The sequence below is a fragment of the Ranitomeya variabilis genome, chromosome 6, assembly GCF_051348905.1.
Source record: "Ranitomeya variabilis isolate aRanVar5 chromosome 6, aRanVar5.hap1, whole genome shotgun sequence".
Lineage (NCBI taxonomy): Eukaryota > Metazoa > Chordata > Amphibia > Anura > Dendrobatidae > Ranitomeya > Ranitomeya variabilis.
Genome location: NC_135237.1, coordinates 66,290,126 through 66,302,316, shown reverse-complemented (window position 1 = coordinate 66,302,316; position 12,191 = coordinate 66,290,126). Strand labels below are relative to the sequence as shown.

The window sequence follows — 12,191 nt, the reverse complement described above, 5'->3', positions numbered from 1 at the left end:
GCTTTTGATTTATTTTATTTCTTTTTTTTAAGAAAGCTCATGTACTGGGAAGCTGCAGAGGGTTCTCCACCGCTAAAGTGTCTTTCTCTATTTAATGCTGAATTACTTTATGACTTGTCCTTCTTTCAGTTTGCCTTTCCCATCATGGTCAGTCCTGTTACTTCTTTAAATTGAAAAAAAAAGTACACATATATAGCAGTGTGAGAAGACCATGAATGTGTTTAGCGTAGTTCTTGCCTTTCATCTATAGAGGAGCAGCAGGCAGAACATGTAGTGCGATGCATGTTGATATTTTGCAAAGCGCCACATGACTCACTGTACCCTAATGCAGTCTATTAATCCTGTTTGGACAGCTGTGTCTGTGCATTTGTTAGCCGTCTTCTAATTGTACCATCCTTCTATCTTATTCTTTTATTTATCTCTATGGCAAACTCTTCAGGAATGTGGTTTGCGAGGCAAGAAAAAAAAAAAGTGGCTTTTGCTATTAATTTGTTTTCTTTGTAACAACAATTGTGCCCAGCAAGCGCCCTTCCTCTCAATGACCAGTGTACATTACTACCAACTGTTACCGACAATCTTGTATTATTCTGTGCGCAAAATCAGCTTTAGAAACGCGCAAAGAGGGAACGGCCACACAAAGGCTATTTGTTAGTTCCCACAGTATTTTTATATCTGTTTACTCACACAGATTAATACTTTTTTTCTCTGGTTAAAAGACAGAAGAATTAATCCGTTCTGTGCAAAAAAAAAAAAAGGAAAGGGCACGTCGAAAAATTGACAAGGATAAAAACACGACCTTCTCCTTCAAAGCTGCCCCAATGTTATATTTCTGTAAGGCTGTGTGCACACGTTACAGATTTTTCGCGTTTTTTTCGCGATAAAAAAACGCATAAAAAACACATACATATGCATCCCATCATTTAGAATGCATTTCGTAATTTTTGTCCATATGGAAAAAAACGCATCGCGGTAAAAAACGCAGCATCTTCATTAATTTTGCGGATTTCCCACTATATTATTGCATTGGGAACCTCCGGAAAAATCCGCAAAAAAAAACGCACAAAAAAGGCAAGAAAAATGTGGAAAAAAAAGCATGCGGATTTCTTGCAGAAAATGTCCGGTTTTGTTCAGGAAATTTCTGCAAGAAATCCTGACGTGTGCACATAGCCTAATAAATACGAGTAGTACATATATGCAGTCATGAGAAAAACTCTTTGAACTGTATTGTTTTATGTAGCACAACATAATAGTAAAAGACAAAACACGGTCCTTAGATAGTCTTAAAATTAGTTAAGTGCAACCTTAGATTAACAAAAACACAAAAATAAATGACAGTGTAATTTTCTATTTACCAAAACTTGGTCAAAATGCAAAAGCAGAGTGTGAAAAATTAAGTACACCTCATGAATCAACTTGTAGAACCACCTTTGGCAGCAATAACATGAATTAATCATTTTCTGTAGGACCATCAGTGTCTCACATCGTTCTGGAGGAATTTTGCCCCACTTCTTTATTACGTGGTCTGTCGACATTCATTTATGCACAGCGCTATTAAAGTTTCGCCACAGCAGCTCAATTGGGTTGAGGTCTGGAGTTTTTTTGGACTTTTTTTTTTTTCACGCCATTCTGATGTAAATCTATTGGTAAACTTGGGATCATTGTCTTTTGCATGAGCCAGGTTTGGTCAAGCTTTAGCATTTTGGACACATGGCCTCACATTTGACTCTAAAATACCGTATTTTACGGACCATAAGATGCACCCCAAATTTTGGGGTGGAAAATAGGAAAAAAAATGTTTTAATAAAACAAGGGTGCGTTTTACAGTCCGCTTTTACGGTAGCATACAGTGGGGAGGGGGTTGGCCGCAGTGGAGCGGAGTACCACGAGACAGGGTTGCTTCTGCAGGAAGCTCGGAGCGGCAGGAGTGGGGCGATGCTGCGGGTCCCAGACTGGGAGGAGGGCGTGTTCGGTAGTAAGCAGCTGTGGCTGGCCCCGGGTATTCAGAAAATGTGTCTGCAGATTCCCCGCACTTTCCATCCTTTTCACTGTGGTGGACTTTGGGAAAATGACCATCGTAGGCAGCACATGCGCACATGGAGATCTTGGGAGCAGAGATTTCAATCTGCATCTGCATATGCGCCACCTCCGGAAGCCATTTTCCCTAAAGTTCACCGCAGTGAAAAGGATGGAAAGTGTGGGAACTCCACATACATTTTGTGGAAGTCCGGGGCCAGCCACAGCTTTGCATCACTGAACACACCCTCCTCCCACTCTGAGACCCGCAGCATCGCCCCACTCCTGCCACCGCCAGCTTCCTGCAGCAGCGACCCTACCTCCTGAGACATTGTTCCCCCGCAGCCGCAGACCCCGGTAAACTACATTCGGATTATAAGACGCACCCGAATTTTCCCAAATTTGGGGGGGGGGGGGGGGGAAATGTGAGTCTTATAGACTGGAAAATACGATAATTTGGTAAACAGGGGAGTTCAGTTATATTGATGGGCTGTCCACAAGTCAAAACACAAATATCAGATCCAGGGGGGTCCAGCGCGGCCCACTGGAATGGAGAAACAAAGCATAGCTAATGTACCGGAAAGGAGCTATGCTTTGCAGCTGTTGGCAGCGTTACATCTAGCATTCACTTGAGGAAAAAAAACACCCGATTAGTAGGGGTGCCAAGTGTAGGACCCCCAAAGATCTAATATTTATGAATGATCTTGCGGAGAGGTCATCAATATGTTGTGATTAGACAAACCGTTTAAAGGGCACCTGTCACCCCGTTTTTTCCGTATGAGATAAAAATACTGTTAAATAGGGCCTGAGCTGTGCATTACAATAGTGTAGTTTGTGGACCCCGATTCCCCACCTATACTGCCGAAATACATTACCAAAGTAGTCGTTTTCGCCTGTCAATCAGGCTGGTCTGGTCAAAAGGGCGTGGTGTCTTCCCCCAGATTTTGCTTAGTTTTCCGTTGGTGGCGTAGTGGTGTGCGCATGTCCAAGGTCCCGAATCCACTGCACAGGGGAGTGGAAAGAGCGCGATGTGCACTATTTCATTGGTGATCGGTGGGCGCGGCCATCTTCCTTTGGCCGCGCGTGCGCAGAAGCGGCGCTCTGCTGGCCGCGGCTTCAGGAAAATGGCCACGGGATGCCGCGCGTGCGCAGATGGAGATCGCGGCGGCCATTTTCCTGAAGCCGAGTGCTGGCCGCGGCTTCAGGAAAATGGCCACGGGATGCCGCGCGTGCGCAGATGGAGATCGCGGCGGCCATTTTCCTGAAGCCCCGGGCAGCAGAGCGCTCCATCTGCGCACGCGCGGCCACAGGAAAGATGGCCGCGCCCACCGGTAAACGGCGAATAGCGAAGACCGCGCTGTTTTGAATCTCCTGGGCAGTGGATCTTCGCTTTGGACATGCGCACACCACTACGCCACCAACGTAATGATGAGCAGGATTCTGGGGGAGAAACAGCGCTGTCACCACGCCCATATGACCAGACCAGCATGAGTGACAGCAGAAAACGGCGACTTTACAAAGGTATTTCGGCAGCTTAGGTAGGTTATAAAGGCACACAAAGACACTAATGTAACGCCCAGCTCTGCCCCTATTTAACGCTATTTTTAGCTCATCTTCAAAAAACGGGGTGACAGGTTCCCTTTAACATTACTATTGATGCTGCATATTGCTGCATATGCAGCATCAATAGTATAGGAGTAATTCCGCAGCGGAAATCGCAAAACAAACCGCGATAAATCTGCAGGGATAACCGCAGCGGTTTTGCCCTGCAGATTCAAAAAAACGGGGTGACAGGTGCCCTTTAAAAATAATAAAAATTGGTTATACTCACCCTCTGATGTCCGGATCTCCTCGGCGCTGCACACGGTGGTCCGGTTCCAAAGATGCTGTGCCGAGAAGGACCTTCGTGACGTCACGGTCATGTGACCGCGACGTCATCTCAGGCCCGGCTCGCACAGCAACTGAGACTGGACAGCCGCATGCAGCGCTGAGAGGTGAGTATAGCATCATTTTTTATTTTAATTCTTTTTTTTTTTTTTTACACTATTTATGCTTCCCAGGGCCTGGAGGAGAGTCTCCTCTCCTCCACCCCGGGTAGCAACTGCACATTATCCGCTTACTTCCCGCATCGTGGGCACAGCCCCATGCGGGAAGTTAGCGGATCAATGCATTTCTATGGGTGCAGAATCGCTGCGATTCTGCACAAAGAAGTGACATGCTGCGGGTTGTAAACCGCTGCGTTTCTGCGCGTTTTTTCCCGCAGCATGTGCACTGCGGTTTGCGGTTTCCATAGGGTTTACATGTTAATGTAAACGCTATGGAAACTGCTGCGGACCCGCAGAATCAAAATCGCCGCGGATCTGCGGTAAAACCCGCAAAGTGTGAACATGGCCTATCAGTACTTGGTCAGTATTTTACATCAGTATTTGTAAGCCAAAACCAGGAGTGGAACAATCAGAAGAAAAGTATAATAGAAACACGTCACCAATCCTGTATTTATCACCCACTCCTGGTTTTGGCTGACAAATACTGATGTGAAATACTGACCAAATACTGATAGTGTGAATGTGGCCTTAATCATTTAGAACAGGCTCAAGTATCTCTAATCAGAAAAACTGTCAATGGATTTGAAAATCAGGGGAATGGTTGAAAATATCTTCAATTATAGGAACAAATATTCAATAGGCTATTACCGAAAAACTTAAAATGCAAAACATTAATTTGTCTTTTGTTGTTTGGCCAGATGTAAATTTTCTTATATAATCGGTGTAAAGTAACTGTATTGTAATAATCATCAGCTAGATAAAGTGATTGAGCCAAAAGACCCACCACGTCTGGAAGTTCACCTGTCAATAAGGCAATCTGGATGGCCATTATAGGGACATGGCACCATATCTCTGGCAAGACAAGTCTTTTGAATGGTTGGTTTTTACATTATGCGTCAGTGCAGGTCTGAAAGCTTGAACAAGCAGGTCTTAATCAACAGCCGGAGCAGAAAAATTTAAATATGCAATGTTTCAGACCACATTTCACAGAAATCTAACAAAATTGATAACCGCATTAAAATAAAAAAAAAACAGACCTACCCAATGTTCTGGACATGACCGGTAGAGCTGAACTTAGCACCAGGATAGAAACACAGTTACCAATAATCTGCGATAGAAGAAACACACATTACAATTTCCTACTGACTGAACTTGATGGTATCCATCAATCATATTACAAACAGGACATGGCTAACATTGTTAAGATTTTAAGACCCAATTATGGTCTATGGGGTAACGCATCTCATTGTGGAGAATGAGATGCTTGACATGTCAGTGTAAGGAGACTTATTGGCCATGCAGTGCTCTTCCAGGAAATTAATATGCAAGTTGCCTCAGAGAGTTGGAGGACTTAAACTCTAGCGCCGCCTACTGGAATAAGCAATCGTAAAAGTCAATATCAACCCCATAACAAGCCTTGCCACATGACTTGGGATAAAAGCCAAACCAGAATATCAATTTTCAGACAGTATGTTTTGGGGTACTGCCCATCGTCAGTGTAAAGTGTGAAATCTGGTTTGGCTGGGTTTGAGGTTTCTGACCGGGCTCCTAGGGTTAACGTTTCTCCTTGCAAAGAGTGACATGTCAAGATGTGGAGACCTTTAAGTCTTGCAATGCTGCTCTGGGAAATTAAATTTGTAAATAGTCTCTTAAGAGAGGAAGAAGACTAGAACTCTAATGCCAACTTTTAGAAGTAGTAATCCCAAAGTCAGTATTGACCCTCTAATGAGTCTTGCCACATGACTTAGGTCAGACACCTCTCACCAAGCCAAACGAGATCTCACACTTTGCACTGATGAAGGGCAGTACACCGAAACACTGTGCCTGCAAACGGAGATTCTGGCTTGGCTTTTATCTTAAGTCATTGACAAGGCTCGTTAAAGGGTTGACTTTTAGGATCGCTGCTTCCTATAGGTGGCACTAGAGTTCTAGTCTTCTTCTATCAATTTACAAGCATGTGTTTTGGGATGTTGCCCCTGCTCAGTGAATAGCATGAGACCTGATTTAGCTATACGAGAGGCCTCTGACTGGGGTCTACGGGGTAATATCTCTTCTTGTGGAGACTGACATGCCTGACATGTCAGTGTAAGGAGACTTATTGGCCAATCAATGCTTGACTTGGAAATTATTCAAAATTGCCTCTTTGGAGAGGAAGAGTCGGACTTAAACTAATTATCAAGCAGGCTAGACTGATACTTTCACAAATATTCACAAATGCAGCAGGAAAAGTTAAATGGGGATAATATTTTGATTTTCTACTGGGCTTAAGTTATCCCATATCAAAAGGATAGTGGATAATTAATTTATAGATGGGGATATGACCACGGAAAGCCCTACTGATTTCAAGAACAGGGCTCAGAGAATGAATGGAAAGAAGTGCGCATGCTCAACACTGCCAATATTCCTCTGTCACCAAATGACGGCGCATCGGGCGAAATGTGCCTGAAAAAGATGCCGTGTGCACATACCTTAGGGATGAGCCCAAGGGTCACTTTTATATTAAAAATATATATATATTTTTGGCTAGGAACAGGTCTTGAAATCACACCTGGATCAGAACTCAATCTCTATTCTGTTCATTTGGTAAATTTTGAATCATAATCTGAACAATCTTTTGAGCAAGTCCATGTAACTGTTTAAAGGGGTACTACCGTGCTTAAAATAAAATGGACTCTCCAAATCATTAACTTTCAAGGAGTAAATTGGAGTACTGTAACTATAGTCCAGCCGAGAGTAGAAGCGACACCAGAAAAAGGAGAAGAGAGAATGGGGAAAAAAAAAAAAGTCATATGGGCAATTAAACAGGACAATGCTTGCTCCTTAGTTACTGACCTCCTCAGCCAGCTTGTGGGAATATCCAACAAAAATAAATGTATACATCTGTGTCAAAGCATTACTTAACAGTTTCATTCTTCTCAGCCTGGTGTCAGATTGTCCTGTCAAATTAGCCTTAACTTGGAAGATGTAATTGAATGGGCCCCTCCAGTCTTATTTTAATGATTTCAATGTGAATGACGGCCTGTATTCCTCGCAGTAGCCGAGGTTCTTCAGACTTCAAGCCGGCTGAGTGAAGTACAGTTCGCACAAAGTTACTCATTAGCAATACGGTCCTTTGGGAAGAAAGAAAACTCCCTTTCACCGTTTCTATGGCTGGTTAACAAGCCCAGTAATTGCAGTCTCTCCCTTTTTATCGAATGAATGGATGGCGTCCAAATTAAACAGAGCGCACATCCCCTTTTCCCACTCACTCCGCATTTAGAAAATCTTTCAGTTTGTTCTGTTTACGGAGATAACAAACAAATGCCGATCGCTGCCAGAAGCTTGGCTGGTGGATTTTGAGTGGGTGGCGAAAAGTATGATGGGGATAACCATTATCTATCATACAGCTTCTTCTCTTACCTTGGTCATTGTTGTGTCATCTTTCCTTGGTATAAAAATTCCAAAAAAACGCAGGCTGTAGAAGCCGACCACAGAGGAAACCATCAGATAGCTGCGTGACGGTTAAGAATAATGGAGGAGCCACTCGGGAAGAGTACAGCACACTTGCTCAAGCACTCGGTAACGTCTGATGGATGCACAAAACACCTTAACTGCCTGTAGTGGGGCAAACCTGACGGATTCACACCCTCCCGTCATTCCAGGAGACGGATGTGAATCAGACAGAAGACATTGCCTCTTCAATTGCCAAACAACATAAGAAAAGTGCAGCTGTAATGTGTCAGCAAAACGGTATCTCCTCTCATGGAGACTTCTGTACACCTAAAATTAAAAAGAAAAAAAAAAATCCCAAATAGCTGAAAAAGGCACCCTACCTGGTGGAAATATCAGACATTGGCGCCCCCACTCGTCCATGGTGTACCATAAACCGTTTCTAACCATAGGTGCACCTAATCCAGCCGTCTATCTCCAACAGGAACCCACCACAAACAACCATGAAAAAAGCCAGACAAATCATCCAATGGCCGAGAGGTCAATCCCTCAAAAATATTAAGGCCTAAAGAAGAAAGTAAAAAGTGGAAATGGACGATTTACAATCTATGAAACACCAGGTCCATTTTAAACTATGTAATAGAAAAGTTATACTTATCTTCCTGACACGGTTTTCCCTATAGTCCAAAATTATTGCCCCATTAAAATTATATCAAATTTGTTCTTACTTGCCAAAATGACCACTGATTTAGGTTTTCTCTCTTACTTACTTTTCTTGAGTAAGACAAACTTTAACTTTATTTCTATTTTATGAGTTACAAATACATTTAAAAAGGTAATTCATATATTCTTTAACCAGGCTAATTTTATTGCATGGTAAACTATAACTTGGCATCTAGCAGTGTCTATGGATGATGACATTACAAGATTTGCACAATAGTGTCAAATGGGGCATCTCCCTATGAAATAATGTATTCCACTGTCCAAAGTGCTTAAAAGGGTTTGCAGGACCCCCACATATACTAAGAATGAAACAGATCCATCTCATTCACTTTTTTTTACCCTGTACAGATGAGTCCCAGCTCCCCAATGTGCAGGAAACTGCAGTGTGGCTCCAAGGAAGTGACTAGAGTCAGTGCTAGCTCCCTATACAGCTGGTGGCCAGGGTGCCGCAGGTGGCCAGGGTGCCGCCAGTGGCCAGGGTGCCGCCAGTGGGAGTCTAGCAATATCCTAGCACTGCAGAGCTTCTACTAATCTCCCGCTACAATGGTTGGCTGTATATAAAATGTACACCCCATTACAGTACTTACACATAATTAGACCCATGTACACATTTATATATGTATAAAAAACATTGATGATTAGTACAGTGGTTGTCGACACAAAATGTAAAAGATTTAAACATCTTAATATACTTTTTAATCATTTAGTTAATTAAGCCAGCCCCCTTCATCAAGGCTGACGCCAAAACAGAAACGGGGCTGCTGCCCATGTCCCTATAACTTTCTAATGCTAAAGGTTCTTCCAGAACAATGAAGGCAGTGACACCTGCATTGTTACTACGTAGGTTTTATAACCCAACTTTTGCTCCAAACTAACACATTGGAAAAGCAGTTTTTAACCCCTCCCCCCCTCCAAAAAGGTCATTAGGAGCAGGGGTAATACATTTTAGAAAAGAGGAATAGAAATGATTTACAATATTCACGTATCTTGTCTTCCCCCCCTCCCCCTCCAAAAAAAAAGATGGAAGCTGCGATGTGCGGCCAATGTGATCCAGGCCTTACTCTACTTCTTTCTGCCTAAATGACACTGCCAAAACGGATGCCAGATGGAATATAAAGTGATTCACTCTGCCTCATTATTCAGAGCTTCAGACAGAACCTCGGGCAGAGGCACAAGTGTGTGCCAGAAAGGTAATGTGAACAGCGACTTAGGCTATGTGCACACGTATTCTGGTCTACTGCGGATTTTTAAGCAGCAGATTTGATAAATCTGCAGGGCAAAAACGCTGCGTTTTTGCTGCAGATTTATCGCTGATTTACCGCGGGTTTTCTGCGATTTTCACTGCGGTTTTACACCTGCGGTTTTCCATAGGTGCAGCTGTAAAACCTAAAACCACTGTGGAATCTGCAGAAAGAAGTGACATGCTGCGGAATGTAAACCGCTGAGTTTCCGCGCGTTTTTTTCTGCAGCATGTGCACAGTGTTTTTTGTTTCCCATAAGTTTACATTGAAATGTAAACTCATGGGAAACTGCTGCGGACCCGCAGCTGCGGAAACGCTGCAGATCCGCAGCATTTTCCGCATCGTGTGCACATACCCTTACTGTGATGGTTGCACATCAGATATCTAGTCTAAGATTAGAGTGAATCATCTAAGCCCATGTACAGGTTAGGCCACAAATTTTTTACTTGTCCAACCCTAAAAGACTTGCAAAATAACCATCTGAGCATTTGGAAAAGACTTTCAGTGACCACACACATGGGGATGTAAACCGCTATAGTGACTCCTTTCCTTAACTGGAGCAAGTTCAAAGAAGAGCTACCAGGATGGTGAGCGGACTGCAAACTATGTCCTACGAGGAACGGTTAAAGGATCTGAGAATGTTTACCTTGCAAAAAAGAAGGCTAAGAGGAGACTTAATAGCCGTCTACAAATATCTGAAGGGCTGTCACAGTGTAGAGGGATCATCATTCTCATTTGCACATAGAAACACAAGCAGCAATGGGACAAAACTGAAAGGGAGAAGATACAGATTAGATATTAGAAAACACTTTTTGACAGTGACGGCAATCAATGAGTGGAACGGCTGCCATGAGAGGTGGTGAGTTCTCCTTCAATGGAAGTCTTCAAACAGAGGCTGGACAGACATCTGTCTGAGATGGTTTAGTGAATCCTGCACTGAGCAGAGGGTTGGACGCGATGACCCTGGAGGTCCCATCCATCTCTAACACTCTATGATTCTATGACAGCATGAGGCCACAATTTATTGATAGGATTGAATAAAACAGTCTGAAAAAAAGCCTACACATGTATAAGTGACCAGCATAGAAAGGATACAAAATTAAAATGATTTCCAAAGTAGCGCCAACAAATCCAAATCTGAATAGCGATGCATTTCCAATACCTGGGCCCTGGGGAAAAAAATACAAAAATGTGATCACAAAATATAATACAATATATCGACTTCATTTCGATAGGAAAGCTACGCCAACATGGGTCAAATACGCAACAGATTTTCAGGACAAATGCACTCCACACTGTAGCAAAAGTGTTCTAACTAAAAATAAAAAAAATAAAAAGATCTGCAGCGAAGTTCTGTGAATTTTACACCTGCAGCATGTCAATTTACGTAGCAGATTTCAGTTTTTGCAAAGTAATGCTCCCTGGAGACACCGGTGGAGGGAGTACAATGCTTACTGTGCAGTTACTGAGTTCAATATATAACAGTATGAAACAAGAATCAGGGCTTCCTCTAGTGGTGGCTACAGGCATGTTTTTTTATTAAAGGGAACCTATCAGCGGCTCTAGCCCACCTAAACTGCCACCATGCCTGTAATGCATCCTTTTCCTGCATTAACAAGCCCATTTTTGCTGCTTAGCAATTGATAAGTGTAAAAATTGACTGTAACCCTGAGCTTGCGTTATGTAAATCAGTGGGTTACTAGTCGGTGCGAAGGGGAGGCGTTGCTTTCCAAACCAATCCTTCCTCTCACCATGTAAGAACGCCCCTGTGGGCGTAAGTGACCTGATTTGTAACTGCAACGTCACCACCGGCTTGTTGCAAATGTTGCCCATGTGCGTGACGTTCTGCCCCCTTGATAATGCACAGTGATGTCGGGGGGGCAGCAGTGACACAGATTTCAGCTACCTGCGAGATTTGCAAATAAACGGTAACGTCACTCTTACATGTCACTCATTAAGCCCCATCTCATCTATTTACCTACTGATTTACATAGTGTGAGCCCAGGACTTAAAGTTAATTTTACATTTACTCAGAAATTGCTAAGCAGCAAGAAAAAGGTCTTTGTTAGAATGCAGGAAAAGGGTGCAATACAGACATGATGGAGATTTTGGGGGGTTTCGGGTAGATCACTGGTTACCCAGAACTTTCCTGCTCCACTCTTCTGTCCGCAGGATTGTAAGCACACTCTCCTACACTAAAAGAAAAAATGCTCAAAAAACAGTAAGCATACAGCTTGGGGGTTACGGATCTAATATTATATATTCATACGTATATACACAGGCCTCAATAGTGAAAATGCAACATCAAGAAGTACGAGCCGTATTTTCATGCAGATGGCGTAAGTGGCGAATGTCACTAAGATCCGCAAGATATCAAGCTCCTGGCGCTAGTCCTCCTGTGGCATGTTGGAGGGGCATGAGCGCCAGATTGAAAGCAAACTTTTTAGCCTACGGAAACTTCATATTGGATCAAATATTGTGCGATGCCTGCTGTTCGTCAACGTGCTACTGATCACCAATGGACAGGAATGGAATTCTTGAACGGAGACACTCTGCATTGTGAAACGTTGTTCATCCCAGTAGTTGGAGAACAGCGATAAACTGGAATGATAGCAAAAGGTGTACAGAAGTGAACCTCTGCAAAGACGGATCATCAGAAGAATGGCATAATGTCTATACAAACTATCATTAATTGCTTGCACAACATTGGGCAATGAGACAGATGTCCGGCTACAGGTGT

General features: G+C 43.2%; 1 protein-coding gene across 1 annotated transcript in view; it reads right to left on the bottom strand.

Moving 5' to 3' along the window:
• The window catches only part of LMBR1 (limb development membrane protein 1), a 159,967-nt gene that overhangs the window by 4,685 nt on the left and 143,091 nt on the right, over positions 1 to 12,191 (bottom strand). Inside the window, exons 13-15 of the mRNA XM_077268604.1 lie at positions 10,547 to 10,620; positions 7,458 to 7,548; positions 5,100 to 5,166 (exon numbers count right to left, since the gene is read on the bottom strand). Coding sequence (XP_077124719.1) covers positions 5,100 to 5,166; positions 7,458 to 7,548; positions 10,547 to 10,620 — 232 coding nt within the window. The remainder of the gene's footprint in view (positions 1 to 5,099; positions 5,167 to 7,457; positions 7,549 to 10,546; positions 10,621 to 12,191) is intronic.